The 19,361-nt window shown below is 36.1% G+C and overlaps 2 protein-coding genes across 40 annotated transcripts in view; both read left to right on the forward strand.

Moving 5' to 3' along the window:
• The window catches only part of LOC101711305 (calcium/calmodulin-dependent protein kinase type II subunit delta), a 342,306-nt gene that overhangs the window by 111,701 nt on the left and 211,244 nt on the right, over nucleotides 1-19,361 (forward strand). For all 39 annotated transcript variants that reach the window (XM_087199289.1, XM_087199257.1, XM_087199272.1 and 36 more), the window contains exon 3: nucleotides 17,669-17,728. In XM_087199289.1, coding sequence (XP_087055415.1) covers nucleotides 17,669-17,728 — 60 coding nt within the window. The remainder of the gene's footprint in view (nucleotides 1-17,668; nucleotides 17,729-19,361) is intronic.
• LOC101700414 (arginine/serine-rich coiled-coil protein 2-like) lies at nucleotides 11,146-12,705 on the forward strand. The gene is given in 3 exon segments (XM_087199296.1): nucleotides 11,146-11,614; nucleotides 11,617-11,985; nucleotides 11,988-12,705. Coding segments are annotated over 3 exon segments (1,293 nt in total). The 5' UTR covers nucleotides 11,146-11,277; the 3' UTR covers nucleotides 12,575-12,705.

Consider the following 19,361-nt stretch of genomic DNA (forward strand, 5'->3'; position numbering starts at 1 on the left):
TTCTTGCTAGGGACCTTTGGGGGACTTGTCCCAAGGATGACCACGTGTCTTCCACCTTGAAATTTCTAATGGCCCACGCAGCTCCAGGGCTTCTGACACTCCTGTTTTTTGGTTACATTACCTAGGTGGCCTCATTAGGCATCATCGCTTATTATTCTTCCTAAGAGTCCACATGTGGACATAGGAAATGTGGCTCTTTGACCTGCCACTGGTGTAAACAGCTCAATCACAGAACAGCTTCTTGGCTTTGCAATTCTGAAATTCTGAACAGTGAGCCAGCCACAATGTAATGCATTTACAGTCAGGTGTATAGAAGGTAATAGTTGTTTTGGGTTTTTTTCCTATCTCTATGAAATGCACCTTTTTGGGGCGGGGGGGGGGTACCAGGGATTGAACTCAGGACCTTGCTGTTGCGAGGCAGGCTCCAGAACCACTGAGCTAAATCCCCGGTCCCCAAAATGCACCTTTTCAAATAACATTTCTCGGGCCTGAGATGTAGCTTAGCGGTACAGTGCCTGACTGGCAAGCATGAGGCCCTGAGTTCAATTCCCAGTACCAAAAAAAAAAAAAAAAATGAACAAAAGAATTCAAATAACATTTCTCCCAGGAACACTGCTGTCCTACATTTTGGTACTTTAAGGAAGCCCCTTTCCATGGTGAGGTAGGAGAGGGTACAGAGGATTCTATCTATCCACTCTATTGTAGTCCTCTCTGGTGGACTCATTATCTTTTCTTGTGTAATTGCAACTAAACAATGGGCTCCTTATGGCAGAATCACTTCAACTCACCTTTTAGTAAGTCCTGAATGCATCATTTTGCTCCCCTCTACCTGATAAATGTTTTGTTTTCACGCTTCAGTGTTTCACCAGAACTAAGATAATTTCATTTTAATATCTTGTTTCAGTAGTATTTTTTTCATTTAGATTGCATTGAACCTCATTCATTTGTGTGTGTAGGAAATAAAAGTATCCACAAAATATGACAAACTAGGAATATATACTTAAAATATGCAGGACTTTAAGTGCCTTAAATTAATCATGGGTAAAACAGTTCAATAGAAAATAGTTTCACTTTACTTTTCCAGTTTAAAGGGTATTGTTATTTAAGTCAGTAATGTTTAGTTTAGTTACTAGTTCATGAGTGTCTAGGCCATACGTAATATGTTACTTTGCCTTCCAAAACAGCTATCCGTATCCCGTGGCTCAATAAATATGCTTAATAAGCATGTTAATTGTAAATATATTTAAGTACCATGTCCTATGTAGGGATTATTTTTCCTTTAAAAGTAAATTTGTAATGTGTATCAGTCAGTGTGTACTAGAGAAACAGATATAACACAAGATATACAAATATGTATGAGTTTACAAGATTGGTTTACAATGGCCACCCACAGAGTCAGATGAGGGAGAGTCCAGAGGGTCTGTCTTCACACTGTAGACCTGAGGATTTCATTGAAGGTCTGGAGCTCACTGCAGTGTCCCATAGGAGTCTGTATTAGGAGACTGATGGGTCTGCAATAAGGCTGAATAGTCTACATCGGAAAGCTGAAGAGTCTATACCAGAAGGCTGAAGGATCCCTGCTGGAAGCTGAAGAGTCTGCACTAGAAGTTAAGAGATGACATCCAAGGCAAAGACTAGAGCTCCTCCAAAGGAACAGAAGCAGCAGTAACTTTATAACATCCAGTCCATGAGTAGCCCTAGGATGGATCCTCTACACTCTAGGGCATGGAATTGCTGAGCCAATTTAGCTTAAGCTTCTCTTAACCAAACTTCTCAAGTTGACTCAATCAATCAACCATCACATAGTATCTTAATGAAATTGAGAAAAGTAAATATAGTTTTTGTATATTGATGAGTTAACCTTTTTTGTTACTATTTTGTACAGAAACCCATTCCCCCACCCCATGATTTCCACCTTGGTGATCTTTTCACTGTGGTTAGTCACTTGTGACTAATGTGATGTAAATACAGGTTTTCAGTTACTAGTTTTAGCAACAAGAACGAGTTTTAATTAAAGAAGACATTAAATGTTATAAATCTTGAGTAATGTTCTACTATGAAGGTCTTTTATATTTAGAATTTAAATAACAAAATATCAATATTTTCATAAGTATAACAAATAATATGCATCCAGGTATGGTGGGGCCTGAAGAATATGAAATTTGGGAGACTAAGGAAAAGAAAATTGCACTGATAAACAATCAATATATATTTTGAATGACAATAAGTGCAAGAAGTTTAAAAAGCTGCCAGATATTAAAGAACATAACAAAGAAAAAGAGCAAAAATACTCCTCTCTGCACACATGCAAGGCCATCGTAGTTCAGAATCACAGTGCCCTCTCTGCAGCATCTCACCATCCTGTAGCAGGTGGAGGTATGTTCCTAGAGGCCTTTCTCCATTGGGATGGCTAGCAGTAATACAACTCTATACAGAAGTGACTAAATCTCCAAATTTATTTCATTTAACCCAAACTAATGTATCCTCAACTCAATTCCTTATCTAGATCCCAAAAATGTGCATGGCCACTCTGGTGGTATCCAGCACAAACATAAGTGTGATGGAAAGGAAAGAGGAAAGGAAATAAATGGTGAGCATAATTGACTGCTGTTAATGCATCCTGTTTCCACAGCTTTTATGGAAACCTGTGAATCTGTGAGCATAATTCTGCAGACCCTTTTTGGAACTCATGCATATGAAAGACCCTGAAGTTTAAGCTTCATTAGCTACAGTTTTCCCTGAGGGAATCATACACAGAAAGAGCTGAATGTTCCAGATGCTTTAAGGAACCATAAAAATCCATGTTTTATATTTTTTTCTTTATTGTTCTGAATTGTTAAAGCCATTCTTTTATGTGTATTTTAATTTGTTAATATTAAATTACATCAAAGTTGTCCTGAGGAATGCTATACAAAAATTTATAATTTTCACATTTTGAACTAATTGTTTATACTGAGTTCTTAGAAGAATACTTAAGAAAAGCAAGATATATTTATTTTACCACAAGTTAAAAAAAATCAAAATTCTTAAAGGAAAAACTCTCTTATGTCCATGCAGTTTCCTGTAAAAATCACAAGGCCACTGGAAAAAAATGGGAAAGTAGGTATGCATTGTTTATAGTCTGTGTCCTTTCAATATCTAGTCAAAGTTTGAAGGATTTAATACCGAAGTGTGTCTGGGACTTGACTTTATTACACGTCACACAAAAATCCCTCCAATCTCACAACTAAAATTACACTTAAGGGAAAGTAAATAAAATAAATATAGATTAAGTTGTGGAAAATAAGGATAGAATAGTGTACAAAATTTATCTTATTGCAATTCTATGGTAGTATAATTATAAAAACTTTAAAAATTATGTATGAATTATTGGCCTACAATTAAAGATATAGACAAATTTAAATCTCTTTATTAATATGCACCAACTAATATCCTTATACCTTATCAATGTGAAGACTTGGTTTTTATGATATTAATAATCACTTGAGATCTCATAGTTCAAAATGGTACTCTTGACAGGCTTCTGATCTGTGTGAATGCTTGGTGTACAAAATGCCATCCTGGAAGGTTTTGCTGTCCTCTTTTGGGCCAGCCTTGACTGCGGCGTACTAAGTACTACTGGAATCTCTTTAGTCCTGCAAGGACATGTTCTAGTTATCTGCCCACTCAGGGTACTGCTCTCTGTTCCTATGCTTCCTGGGTTGCTTTTCCCACCTAAATCCTGTGATGACCCTCGTGAGACCAGTGCCTGACCCAGAACCTGCCAGTGAGTGGTGTAATCGTGTTAGCAGAATGGTAGACACCCACATAGACAGAGCCAGTCTCAGGAGAGAAAGGTGGAAAACACTATCCTGAAGGTCAGAACCAGGGCAAGCTGGTTCATGTTAGTAGTAGCAGTGCTAGGAGAATGTAAACAGAACTTCCTGCCCATCCCCTGTCTTGATCTTCTAGAGGACATTCAAAGTGTAATAGCACTCTCCTTTCACACTATATAGCCTGTGATGCACACTCCTCTGCACAGCTCTGCTCTTATTCCTTGCATAAAAGCTCAGTTCCAATTCTTTGTAGTCTAACACTCAGAACTAGAAACAGCTTAAGAGGCTTTCCTGTTAGGTAAGAGATGTTGCCATTTCATCCTTAGATGGATGCATAGATATTCTGCATGATCAGATATTAAATACATGTTTATATAAAATTTTTTTTATAAATTAATGTTTAGTATGATTTAAAAAAATCTAAAACATACTCTCATTTAAATTACAACTGCACAAAAGCGTTCTAAGATATGCATTTTGTCTTATATTTGCATACTTTTGTGTAAAGCATGATTTTCATAACCCATATAACATCTTGTCTCTGAATGGATGCTATTATTGGAGAGGAAGAGGGAGAATATCTCTCCTGAGGGACAGTGTAAGAATGATTTTATCAAGTTTCATTATTTGTTTCATTCATAAGAAGTAAATAATATAGTATCCCGCAGCTTCCCCCAAACCAGTCTTATATGATAAATTATCAGAACAGTATTCATCTTGAATATTTGAAAAGGATGAATAAAAGAATATAAAGTATATAAAACTAGTTAATTAGAATTTTTATACTCTAAAGTTTGTTTTGTATTTTTGAAGTATTTTGAATATAATATAAAATTGAGTAACTGTATTAGTCCATATTTTAATGTATTGATTTTGTCTCTTTCTGATCATAGATATTAGTGGTTACCTGCTCATTCTAGTACCAATGTCCTAGATAGCATAATCCTATCACTTTTATGGGACAGAGTTTTTTCCATATTTTCACAGGATATATGAAAAATGAATAATCTTTGATAGGATTAATATAGTTTTATGAAGTTAGCTATTTTAAAGTTGCACATATTTTTAGCAACAATAGTGATAATGATATTAAAATCATTTTTTTCCAGATACAGTACCTGGTGATAAATATTTTATGCCTATTTTATGGGTATATTTAAAAATTTTAAAAAAATTTTTAATTGGCACACAGTAATTGTACATATTTATGGAGTGCAGTGTGACATCTCTATACTTGTATATAGTTTGTAATTATCAAATCAGGGCAATCGGCATACCTATCACCTCAGACATTTATCATTCCATTCTTTATGTAGCATTGTTTTTTTAGAGATAGAATCTTGCTCTGTCGTCAAACAGGCCTCAAATTGGAGCTCCTCTTGCAGCAAATGATAGAAACAGGGTAGCACCTCTTGTCTGGGTTGTCTCTCCCAATCTGTTTAGGATTATACAAAAGAAGGACTTCATGGGTCTTTATTCTTTTGGAGTCCATGGAAAATTCTATATCCCCCGTAGATGAAACTACAGAAAGAAGGTGGAATTATGGAGAGGCTGGTTCTGTCTCCATGCAATGGACATTAAATACAGGGAGAGGGGCTGCTCCACAGGGAACTGAGGCTTTCCGGTCCATAGAGAATCAAAGTGGGGCTGACATCATAATTCACAATTTAGCATGTGTATGAGCTTCCTGCACAGAATAAGCTGTTGAGAAGATTTCTAAAGATGTGTGAGCTTTCAGTACAGGTATCTAAGCCTACCATGGAGAGAAGAAGGTTATCCTGTATAATTGTGAAATCCTACTGACTTGTCCAGAAGTAATGGGGATTCACTGATACCTGCTGTCAGAAGGAATCTAAGTCAGATAGGTAAAGTTCAAATTTGTGGTAAGACATAGTTTGAAATAAAAGGGTAAAATGAGAGTGTGATTTTTAATTATGAAATTTAAAAAATGTATGTTGAATGAATGTGATAGTTTTAAATTCATATACATCATATTCAGGGGTTCAAGGTTTGTGATGAAGTTGCCCTGCAAATAACTTCTAATTTACTGTGTGCATATGTGTCCTGTGCTGCTGGGTATGGAACCCAGAGCCTCACATGCTAGGTGAGTTCACTATTTGTCTTTAAATGTGACCTACTTAAATGGACCGAGATGCCTCATTTAGTAAGACATAGTTTCTCTACCAAAGAAAAAGCATTCAAAATTTATTCCAGGAATAAATAAAGGCTCTCAGTAGCAACTGTACAGTGCTCCTGAACCCATGCAAAAAGCCTGTACCTGTTTTTTTTTAGAAGATCTCTTCAGGTTCCCATTTCCAGGTTACTTGTTACTGTTTTATATTTTTATGCCTGTGTTTTCCTTGGTTCTTGGTTGATAGCAGCCATGAAACAAAAGTGGAGGAGCAATTACCATTCGTTCTCTTTTTCATTCAAATATTTAATGTCTGTTTTGTGCAGCTGAACTATTGTATGTGCTGAAGATATTCACGGCATAAGAGCTGACAGCAAAATCTTATGAAGTACAAAATTATAATAAACAGATGCTTCAATACAAAATTTAAAAGTAGTTTAAAGTAAGGTCCATTTTGTTTAATTTTTTCTCTTCTGAGAATGGACAGCCAGCCAGATCTTGCTTAAAAAATTGAAAATCCCGTCCGGCAGGTTGTAGTACAGAAGCCAAAGAGGCAGGATTAACCTGCCCTCAAAAAGAGATCTAAGACATTGATCTCCAGGTGGATCACAGGGCTAAGGAAAGGCAAGGAATAAGAAGGGAAGGAATAGAGTCCAGCAGTTTAAGCTGGCAAGCCAGAGGCGAGCAGGGCAAAACTTAATGTTAGAACTGCATTTTTTTTGGGGGGGGCAATATTTTTTTTTTGTATTAAATTCTTTTATTGGTACATTGTAGGTATACAACACAATTACATTTCTCACTGGGAATTGTACCTTTACATAATGCATCTTGATTCTTATTTTTTCCCCATTCCTAGCCCTCCCTTCATGCCCTCCACCCTTCCCTATTTACAAAGACTTTATTTCCATTTTTTCCATTTCTCATCATTTTTCCTTTCCCTTCTTTCCTTTCCCCTGCCCTTCCCACTACCCCTACCCCTTTGGACCTTTAGAACTGCATTTTAAGTGCTTGTTTTCATGGGACTGAGGAGTGACTTCTATAGAATTCCATAATTTTGGTTATAAGAGTGTTTGAGGGATGAGATCGTCTTTGTGAGGAGAAGGAGCTAGGAAATTTAAACCTTCTTGGCTGTGGCAAACCCAAGCCTTCTTCAGGTTATGTGGTTGTCTTTGTGTGTGTGTGTGTGTGTGTGTGTGTGTGTGTGTGTGTGTGTGTTGCAAGTGCGCACACACTTGTTGTCAGGCGGGGAAGATAGAACTGACCAATATGGCAGAAGGCCAGCCTCATCCCTCTGCCCACTCTATCTGTTGTTGTTATCTGTGGGAAGATGATTCCACTCAAGTGTACCTGAGACAAGGACCTGTGCGTGTTCACACCTCTGTAACTACTGGGTTATAGCAGGGTCATAATTAAGGCTAATAATTATGAGCCCATGGTATCAAAAAACAAATCATTTCACATATTATCTATGTAAAAAAGTAATGACAGGGCCAGGGATTTAGCTCAGTGGTTCCGGTGCCTGCCTCACAAGTGCAAGGTTCCAAGTTCGATCCCTGGTACCAAAAACAAACAAAAAAACAAAAAGTAATGACAAATTTCCCCCTATGCTTTGGCATTTTGGGGAAGACAATAAACAATTAACTTTTGAAATTTACTGATAACCAATAAAAGTCTAGATAAATAGCATGTTGCTTTATGTAGCTTTAGTGATATTTCTGTTGCTATGTGAAAGTGATTCAGGGATGCCAGCAGTTTAATTTGCATTTGTAATTAGAGTTACTTTGCATAAAGACTAAAATTTATTTTGGAACTAGAGTGAAAGATTTACTTCATGGAGTCTGAATTTACAATTTTCACTTCATTTGAAATAAAATAATTTGTAAATTGAAAAAGTAGTTTAAAGCTGTGTAGACATAACTATATTTTATCCAGATTCTCAGGGACTGTTTTAAAATCCATACATTTCTGTACTTGGTGATACCATTTCCCAATGACTTTATGTCAAAACTAGATGATAATATATTTTCCTTGAGGTATTGGTTATATGACAAGTCCTCAGCCATATACTGCTAACAGCATGTACCTTCTCAGACCTGATAAGATTATGTCCTGAAAGGTTATACTTTTGTTCATAGAAGAGTACAGACTTGATGTTCCAAGGACAAATAAAGCCAAACTATAGAGTACTGTAATAAATATTAAATGACGAGTGGAACTGGTTCTACACTAGCTTCGGGGATTGTGAATAGTAAGAAAATCTTCAAATGGTGCTAAACAGTGTTATGGATGTCTTGCTATTTATAATCTGCCTTTGGTGAGATACATGGTTTTTGTTTCTGACTGAATTAAAAGTAAGAGAAACCTTAAATATAAAATCAATTCATTTCTTCAGGATAAGCACAGAAATGTGCTCTAAAAATAATAGGTACTTAATCACACCTCACTTGCTTACTCCCTCTAAAATAAAGTTGTGAACTTGATGTTGAATTTGAAGCACAACAGGTGATATATATTTCCATTATTGTTAAATTCCAGTTTTCATTAAAACTAGAATTTATTTATAACATCATGTTTGGGATATCAAAGCAATCCCCATGGGAGAGGCAGAATACCTCATGATTCACAGAAGATCACTAAGTTAGGTGATTATAGGAAAGAAAAAGTAAATGAAGCTGCTTATCAAGAGGAAGCTCATCAGCACTATTGTTGTAAAGACTGCTGTTGCAAACTCTAAAATGACCCCAGCAATCCTTGCCTCCTGCAGTTCATGTCCTTCTTTATTGAAATTGGACCACCATGGTGTCTTGCTCCTAAGTAACTGAATGTAGTAAATGTGATGGGATGTCACTTCTGTGCTTAGGCTCAGTAAGATAGTGACTTTCCTCTTGTTTTCCAGACTCTTTCCCTGCATGGCTTTGAGGAAGCGTGAACTAGGGATGCCTCCAGCCAACAGCCAGCCAAGAATTGAGACCCTCAGCTCAGCAACCCTTGAGGACCTAAATACTATCAGCAAGGATGAACTTGGCAGCAGCTCTTTCCCCAGTTAGGGCATTAGATGAGACCCCAGCCATGGCTGGCTGACACACCTTGACTGTAGCCTTGGGAGAGATCCTAAAGGAAAGAGTTCAGTTAAGCTATACTCAGGTTCCTGACTCTTACAAACTACGTCCTAGGTTTGTGGTGTTTGATATACAGCAGTGGAAAGCTAATAGTAGGTAGTTTAGCTTGCTGGAGCTGCCATAGGGAAGCACCACAGCCTGCAGTCTATTTGTTCATAGTTTTGGGGGCTAAAAGGCTGCAGTCAAGGTAGCAGGAAGGTTTTTTGTGTGTGTGTGAGGCCTCCTCTCTAGTTTATAGATTTCCAGGCTGCTGGTATGGTCTTCACTACATGTATGTCAGTGCCCTGATTTTCTGTTCTTATGTGGACACCAGTCATGCTGGATTCAGGCCCACACTGCTGACCTCATTTTAATTTAATTACGTTTATAAAAACCTCATCTCCAAATACAGTTGTATTCTAAGGTCTGGGGATTAGGATTTCATATGAATTTTGTAGGGAAATGGTTCATTTCATAAGAATTGGCTACATAAAGATTTGTATTTTTATCTCTATTGGTAAAACTCTAGCATTTATGTCTGTAAGGGTCTTTTCTTCCTTGTTTTTTTAATTTAACATAATTATATGTATTTCATATGATTTACATATATCTCACATGGCTTAGGATGTATATTGGCATACGCTTGTCTTCCTAACAAATTTTTTTTTTTTTTGATACTGGGGCTCGAACTTGGGACCTTGCACTTGTGAGGCAGGGGCTGGAACCACTGAGCTAAATCCCTGGCCCTTCCTAACAAAATTTTAATCCCTATAAGCATATATCTTTCGTATGCTTCACATGTAACATTCTATTGTTATTTAAGAAAATGATGTTTTCAAAGTCCAGTGTTCAAAATCTATTGCATTTATTTGCATTCTTATAAATAATAATAATCTAGAAGTAATTTCATCTTAAGCATAAGGATTTGTTCCAAGATATAGGAACTTCAAGAATTTATATTTATTTGAACTATGTGTAGTTTTAGATAGTGATAAGGGCAGGCTATCTGTCTATTTGGGAATCCAGATTTAAAGGATACACTAGTAGAGCCAATCTATGCTGTGCTGTTGCTTCGTTTAGACATATTTTTCTCTGAACATTAATAAAATTGTATGTATGGGAAATCTTTTCTTAAATTAAAAAAAAAAAAAAAGCTATTCCCTGGCACTGTTCTTAATAGCATAGGCCAGTGATACTCAGAATGTAGATTGTTGATCCAGGAGTCCCTAGAACTCCCTTTGGAGATCTGTGGGTCAAAACTATTATTGCCTTTAAAAAAATAGGTTGACACTTTCACATGTATAGACATGTGTTGCATCACAAATGCAAAAGAAGCATTGAATAAAATTGCTGAAGTCTTTACATGAGTCAAAGCAGTGGAGTTGGTACAGTGGACCCTTGACTTAACGAACTTGATTGGTTTCTGAGGCCTGATTCTAACTCAAGTTGTTTCTAAGTCAGTACATCTGAGATCTGGATGTTTACCTGGGTACACACTATAGATAACAAGAGGCAAATGAATCTTCCATTAACCTAAGTAACCCAAATTGTTCCTATGTCATATGTCAGGCCTGTCGTAATTTGAGAGTCCACTGTATTGTTAGTATTTGTATTTTTCAGCACCATGTACTCACAGGAAGAAAATAATGATAGCAAATTTCACTTGAGATTGTCTTTGTTGAAGCAATTAAAATAATCCCTGATATTAAATCTTGACCTTTGATTATACACTTTGCAACATTCCACATGACTAAATGAGAAGCATACATAAAACCCTTTTGTCCTTTACCAAAGTTCAGGGGCTATCTCAGAGAGAAAGACTTCTGCAGTTGTTTGAGTTTGGAGCTGAACTAGCTGCTTGCTTTTGGAACACCATTTTTACTGGAAAGAATGTTTGAAAAACTAGCTATGATTATTAAGGCTGAAGTATTTCACAGACCTTTTCTTAAAGACAAACTAAGTGAGCCTATCTTCAAGGACAACAAGAGCAAGTGGCAGTATTTATTGCCAATATTCTAATTTAAGCTTTCAAACAATTTAGGATTTTAGAAAATATATATCTGCCCTTATGAGGTTTAATAATTTTCACATCTAAAGATTCTTCTGATGAGATAGGTGGTGATATTAACAAATATTGCTTTTCTGATTTAGTCCGTAGTAAAGGTTCAAGGGCGGCCAGTTCGGTTGAAAGCATTAAGTGGAGGTGCCGCCTTAGTGGCCAGAACTCTGGAATATGGCAGCTAGTGATACAGAACGAGATGGACCAGCCCCAGAAAAGACATCCCCAGATAGAGATAAGAAAAAAGAGCAATCAGATGTATATGTTTCTCCTAAAACCTCAAAACATCATTATTCAAGATCACGATCAAGGTCAAGAGAAAGAAAACAAAAGTCAGACAATGAAGGAAGAAAGCACAGGAGTCGGAGCAGAAGCAAAGAGGCAAGAAGACATGAATCCAAAGATAAATCCTCTAAGAAACACAAGTCTGAGGAACATAATGACAAAGAGTATTCTTCTGATAAAGGAAGAGAGCGACTAAATTCTTCTGAAAATGGGGTGGACAGACACAAATGCAAAGAAAGTTGTCACGAGGCAAAAGTCATTCAAGGTCTAGGTCCCGTGAAAGGCGGCATCGTAGTAGAAGCAGGGAACAAAAGAAGTCTTGATCTAGGGGTAGAGACCGAAAGAAATCACGATCCAGAAGCAGAGATAGAAAAAAGTCACGATCCAGAAGCAGGGACAGAAAACGGCGGATCAGATCTCGTTCCCGCTCAAGATCAAGACACAGGCATAGGACAAGAAACAGGAGTAGAACAAGGAGTAGAAGTCGAGATAGAAAAAAGAGAATTGAAAAACCAAGAAGATTTAGCAGAAGTTTAAGCCGGACTCCCAGTCCACCTCCCTTAAGAGGTAGAAACACGGCAATGGATGCACAAGAAGCTTTAGGAGATTGGAAAGAGCCAAGAAATTACAAGAGCAGCGAGAAAAGGAAATGGTTGAAAAACAAAAACAACAAGAAATGGCTGCAGCGGCTGCAGCCACTGGAGGTTCTGTTCTCAATGTTGTTGCCCTGTTGGCATCTGGAACACAAGTGACTCCTCAGATTGCTATGGCAGCTGAAATGGCAGCCCTGCAAGCCAAAGCATTGGCAGAGACCGGAATAGCTGTGCTGAGCTACTACACCCCAGCAGCTGTGAACCCAATGAAGTTTGCTGAACGAGAGAAAAAAAGGAAAATGCTTTGGCAAGGCAAGAAAGAAGGGGACAAATCTCAGTCTGCTGAAATATGGGAAAAATTGAATTTTGGAAACAAGGACCAAAATGTCAAATTTAGGAAGTTAGTGGGTATTAAGAGTGAAGACGAAGCTGGTTGTAGCTCAGTTGATGAAGAAAATTTCAAGACATTGAAGCAACAAGAAGTATTTAGAAATCTAGATGCTCAGTATGAAATGGCAAGATCACAAACCCACATGCAAAGAGGAATGGGTTTGGGCTTCACATCTTCAATGCGAGGAATGGATGCAGTTTGAAAAAGATCATGCTTTTAAAGTTTGGGACTTTATAGATTTCTTATTCAGATATCAGGTCCTTGTTTACCAAACAGCTAGCATTCTAGCTTGCATGGGTGTTGCATTGACTTTAATTTATTGAAAAATACAATTTTTGTAAATATTAGATCAGTGATACTGGTGTTAGTGTTGTGATCAGGTTAAACCCACTTCCATTAAACTTGACAGGACTATAGAAGGACAATATTTTTTAGTTAATGAATTCTACTTTTCAAATATATTAAAGCTGCAGGTGGAATAAAATCTCGTACATAAATCTTTTTGTATCTGCTGTCTTGTGTACTTTTGTACTTAACCTTGTACAGTTATTTTCATCTCTTGAAACATGAAAAAAATGTTATGTAGGTGTTCTTTAGAAGATCTGGCCATTTGGTACATAATCCAGCACAAATAAGCTGGGTGGTAATGATAATAAAAATGGTTTTCTCAAAACTATTGTTAATTAAAAAACAAAAAAAAAAACCCAAAACAAATATTGCTTTTCTGAACTATGCCAGCAATAGAAAGGACTACATAACTTCCTGAAACATTGTTTTCCAAATGACTAGTGGATCATACTATAAAATTATGCCTAAGTTAAAGATTCAAAGTGCAAATAAGTGCAATGGATTTAAATCTTAACAGTAAAATTTTGTTACTAGACAATATATTATATTGAAAGTATATGTGACTTAAACATTAAACATTAACCTCATTTAATATGGCCCATAAAGTTCATTGAAGATTTTATACTGCATATGGCATCTGACCTTTACGAAACTATGATATGTTGAATTTTGGGGCAAAATGAAAGAATATTGGGTGGGAGATATAACTAGGTGGTAAAGTGGTTGTTTAGTGTGTCTGAAGTCCTTGTTTTCCAGCATTGTGGAGGAGATAATATTCAGAGTTATCTGAAAAGCATATTAAATTACTTCTCTTTCCAGCTGTATATCAAAGTCAAATCTTAATTACCCTTGTAAATCAATAATAGACAAAGTTAATATTATGTGTTTGGGCTTGTGTTAGTGTGGGTTTTTTCTTTTTTATCATTAAGTTTATTGGTAAAATTTAGATATACATAATGATAATTCATCAGATGGAATTTGTACCTGTACATGATATGTCTTGATTCATATTTTTCCCATTCCACCCATTCCTTTCTACCCTTCTTTCATATTGATAAAAGCTTTCTTTCCATTTTATCTTTCTCTTTTTTTCTTTTTCCTTCCTTTCCTTCTTCCCCCTCCCTTGTTCCCTTTCTCATTTGAATGTTTTCTTCCTACTTCCCAATATCTGTTGTACATTTTAGTCCTTATTTCCACTTCTGATTTCTCATACCAGAGAAACAGTGCAATATTTACACATTTGTGTCCGATTTATTTCACTTAAGAGTATGGTTTGGGGCTGGGGATTTAGCTCAGTGGTTCCGGTGCCTGCCTCGAAAGCGCAAGCACAAGGTCCCGAGTTTGATCCCTGGTACCAAAAACAACAACAACAAAAGAGTATGGTTTCAAGGTGCACCCATTTATGTAGAAATATCTCAAGGTTATCCTTCTTTGTGGCAGAGTAATATTCCATTGTATATAAAAAAATCTTTATCCATTCATTGGTTGATGGGCATTTATTTGGGCTGTTTCCAAGATTTAGCTATTAGAAACTGCTGCTATGAACATGGGTGTGCCATGATATCACTGTGGTATGATGGTTTTGGTTCTTTGGGGAAGATACCAAGAAGTGGGTTAGCTGGGTTGAATGGAACCTCTAGTCCTAGTTTTTTGAGGAATCTCTATACTGATTTCCACAATGGTTGCACTAGTCTCCACTCCCACCAACAGTGGAGAAGGGTTTCTTTTTCCCCAGAACCCTGCCAGCATTTGTTATTGGTTGATTTCTTCATAACACTCATTCTTTCTGGATTGGGATGGAATCTCACAGTTGTTTCAATTTGCATCTCTCAAATGGCCAGTGTGGTTGAACATTTTTTCATAAATTTATTTGCCTTTTCTATTTCATCTGAGAAGTGTTTATTCATTTCACATACCCATTTCAACATGCCAGTGACGTTGAACATTTTTTCATAAATTTATTTGCCTTTTCTATTTTATCTGAGAAATGTTTATTCATTTCACATGCCCATTTTTGGATTGGGTCTTTAAATTTAGGGTGGTCTGATTTTTCTCAGTTCTTTATATATTCTAAATATTAGTCCTTTTCTGAGGAACCACTGGCTAAAAATTTTTCCCACAGTGTCAGTTTCTCTTTACTTTGGTGACTTCTTTTGATGTGCAAAACCTTTTTAATAAGATCAGATCCAAGTTGTTGATTCTTTGTGATATTTCCTGTGCAATTAGGGTTTTGTTCATAAAATCTTTGCCTATACCAATGTCTTCGAGAGTTCTACGTATTCTGTCTTCCAGCAGTTTTAGGGATTCTGTTTTAATATTTAGATCTTTGATACATTTTGATTTTAGTTCAGTGCATAGTGAGAGACCTATCTAGTTTTAATCTTGACATGTGAAAAGCCAGTTTTTCCACCAACATTTAGAAAAGAGCCTATCTTTCTTCAAGTGAAGGTATTTGGCCCCTTTTTCCAAGATAAGTGTGTTTGGAGTTGTTTCTGCATCTTCTAATCTGTTCCATTGATCCTTGGATCTATTTTTTGGCCAGTACCATGCTGTTTTTATCACAGTAGCTCTGTAGTATAATTTCAGGTCAGGAATTGTAATGCCTCCTGACTTGCCTTTGTTGCCCAGAATTGTTTTTACTATTCTAGGCTCTTGTGGTTCCAAATGAAGGATTTCTCTAGTTCTGTGAGGTGTGCTATTAGTGTTTTCATTGCAATTGCATTAAATCTGGGGAACAGTTTTGGGAGTATAGCCATTTTCACTATGTTGGTTCTCCCTACCAATGATCTTTTTCATAAGATACTAGAAAACAGAGTGTAGGAAATCATCAAGAAGGTTATACACCACGACCAAGCAGGATTCACCCCAGTGATGCAGCGATAGTTCAACACATACAAATCAATAAATGTAATAATATACCATATCACCAGAGCCAAGGACAAAAATCACATGATCATCCCAATACATACAGAAAAAGCATTTGACAAATTCCAACACCCATTCCCTACAGAAAACTGGATAAAAACCCTACAGAAAATTGGAATAGATGGTTTTTATCTCAACCTGATAAAAGCTATCTATGACAAACCAATGACCAATATCATACTAACTCTTTAAAAACTGAAAGCTTTCACTTTAAAATCAGGAAGAAGACAAGGATGTCTGCTCTCACCACTCCTAGTCAATATAGTTCTGGAAACATTAGCCAGAGCAATTAGACAATGGAAAGATACATTTCCTTTTTTTTTTGGTACCAGGGATTGAACTCGGGACCTTTCACTTGCAAGGCAGGCGACAGAACCACTGAGCTAAATCCCTGGCTTCAGTGGAAAGAAAGAAAAGGAATAAAGATAGGAAAAGAAGTTAAACTATCATTATTTGCAGATTACATGATACCCTACATAGAAGACCCCCAAAACTCCACCAAAAGACTTTTAGATTTAATAATTCAGTCGTGTGGCTAGATACAAAGTCAACAATCAATAACCAATAGCATTCCTATACACAAAACTTCTTATAACAAACTTACTGTGAGAGAAATTAGGGAAATCACCATGCCTTGGACAACAGCATAAAAAAAAAAATGAAATAGGAATCAATCTAACAAAGGAAGTCAAAGATCTTTACATTGAAAACCTCAGTACTCTGAAAAAGATTGAAGACGATATAAAAAAATGGAAAGATACACAAATGATTTTTTAAATGAGTAAAATATTAACAATAGCTGTGTCTTGATAAATAGTATTCAAGTGCTGCTTGTACTATCCATACTCTTAAATTTTTTGTTTCCAAATAAGTGAAATTATTAAATGTATTTACTTTTTAAACTATGTAATGAGCTAATTATTATTTTAAATAAACATTTAAAATTTTTAAAATTTAAACAGGTTAAATATTAGTAGACTCAGTCCACATAAACAGGAGCTCTTTAGAGTCCTTGATAGATTTTAAGAGTATAGGGGATTCCTCAGATCCCAGAGGCTCCAGACCATTGGAATATACTCAGTGGGTGGCTAGGCAGGTGTCTCCTTCATCCTCTAAGTCCATTTTATGATATTTATGAGAACGGAATGGTATGGTATTTATGATATGGTAGGTGCCACTTACTAATATTGGAATATAAGGCAAACCACTTAACCTTTTAGTTTTCTCATGAGTAAAAAATGGGGGTAATAATGTTGCCCATCTCAAAGGCTTGTTGAGCTGTTCTCAGGGACAACATGGGTTTCTGTGTTCTTGTCTTTCTCACAGTTACTTTGTGCTCGGTAAGTGACTTTGGTTATAATTATATGCCCATGTACCACACAAGGAAACCAAGGAAGAATATAAAGATCATTCTTAAAATATGAGTTTATACTGGTTTATGCTTCTGAAAGAAATGGTTAGGAAAACAGAAAGGTAAAGATGAGTAAGCAGTCAGGTAATTGGGGGATATTAGGAAGAGCATCATACACATATGAAGTTGAAACAATAAGTAGGTGGAGAGTGGTTGATATAATAGTCCTTGAACGGGAAACACTTCTCCCCCAGGGGTAAACTATAATTATCTTATTCAGCCCTGGATTCATCAGCATTCCAATTTCCAGATAGTCATCCTGTGATCTTCATGAATAAGTGTATGTTGGACTATTTGAATTCCTGTAACAATATTTACTTACAGTAAAGAGAGGAAAGAATAGTGTTTGGGTGCCATTTCCACCATTTCCTCTAGCCGAAGTACAAATTCAGCCCTATCCTATACTTCACTCTATTAAGCATCAAGCGAATAAAAAAATAAAATTAGATCATTGAACTATGTGGTCTTCACCTGAATCCAACTCTAAATGACCATTGTTTAAAAAAAAATCAAAGGATAAGTAAGAACACAGGCTATATGTTATTTTGGTATGCTCTTTATTATTATCTTTGATTGTTTTATGCTTTATCGTAATTTCTTTTTTTAAAACAGATCATCAGAAACTGGAAAGGGAAGCTAGAATCTGCCGTCTTTTGAAACATCCCAATATTGGTGAGGAAATGTTTTCATTGCATTTTAAATGTTAATTTAATGTTACATACTATATTGTACCACAATTAAAGTGTTAATTTTAGTAAATAGAATATTTACAACTATTAACAAATAGATTCCTACCTTTTGATCTTGCTTACTTTTGATTCTTCACTTTTTTTTGTAGGTTTGTTGCTTGTTTTCTGATGGATTCATTTTTATGCAATCTTTGAAGCAGGAATGGAAAACAAAAACTATTTCCATAAATTAATCTTAATTTATGGAAATTAAAATACTACATTGAATCAGTTGTGTTATATTTCCTGTTGTGCTGAAAGTTGACTGCACATCATCCAGCGGTAATTGAAAGATTAAATAAATTAAAATTAGGTAATTTATAGTTATATTAGTTTGAATTTAACTGTATATTTGGAGTCTGCTACATTAGCTAATTCAATGTCCCTCTGTGGCCTCATGGATCAAATAAAGTTGCAAAAGTAAAAATAAAACTAGTGTAAAAAATTATTGAAAATATATATAGATATATTTTGAAAGAAGTAACAATTCTACGTATTCTAACATTTTTAAAAGAACACATGGTTATCATTGAATAGTGTTTTTATGTGTAATTTAGAGTTATTCAGTTGCTGGTGAAGAATGGAGAGACAGATCTTGTGCCATTAATTTAGTTAGCTAAATTCCTTTTCATTAATCCTATAAAAAGTTTACCCTATGTTCATCAATTCTGTTCTACCAGTTAGTAAAATGATTTTCGAATTGGAATCCTTCATGAATTATGAAATAACATGATAGTTTATGAAATTTTAAAAAATTGAATATAAGACCAATAGAAGAAAGATGGAAAGTGAAAAGAAAAAAAACCCAAAAAAGGTATAAATTAAGAGTCTGAAAGTGACTTTTAATCTTTCAAAAAAAATGATATTGTCCTGGTTCCTTCAGTCTTATTGTCAACTAAAATTTTTTTTTTTTCTTTTGGTACTGGGGATCAAACTCAGGACCTCGTGCTTGCCAGGCAGGTGCTGTGCTGCTGAGCTAAATCCCCAGCCCAACCAAAATATTTCTGATCCAGTAGTAGTGAGAAAAAGGCAACAAAGCTATAGAATTTGCAAAATCAGAAGCATTACATGCTGTCAGCTGTCTGAAAGGAGTATGAGAGAATAAGACTGAAATGTAAATCCACCTCTTAACAAGTATTTTACCCTGACCAAAGTCTGTGGTATTTTTGAGTTGGCTGCCAAGTGGACCCCTTTACCAAGTGCCTTGAAGGTGGTAGTCTTCTCCCTGGGTATGATGTCTCTGCCCAAATTTCTTTTTCATGTAAGGACCCCAGTCATGCTGCATTAGAGCTCATATTAATGACCTAATTTTAACTTAGTTATCCCTTTCTTTTTTCTTTTTTTTTTTTTTTGGTACCGGGGATCGAACTCGGTTAATTATCCCTTTCAATGCTGTGCTTCCAGTTACAGTCACATTCTGAGGTACTAGGGATTGGACTTCATTACATTTAGGTTGGATTGTCAACTTGATTGACTGTGAGCCACCTAGGGTGTGAATAAAGCACACTTTGGGTGTGCCTAGGTGGGCCATGGAGGCAGGGCCTTGGATGCTGCATCTGGACCCTGGCCCCTTCCTC

This window comes from Heterocephalus glaber, unplaced genomic scaffold (assembly GCF_053883595.1).
Source record: "Heterocephalus glaber isolate CG9 unplaced genomic scaffold, H.glaber_assembly_v1.0 deba00001690, whole genome shotgun sequence".
Classification (NCBI taxonomy): domain Eukaryota; kingdom Metazoa; phylum Chordata; class Mammalia; order Rodentia; family Bathyergidae; genus Heterocephalus; species Heterocephalus glaber.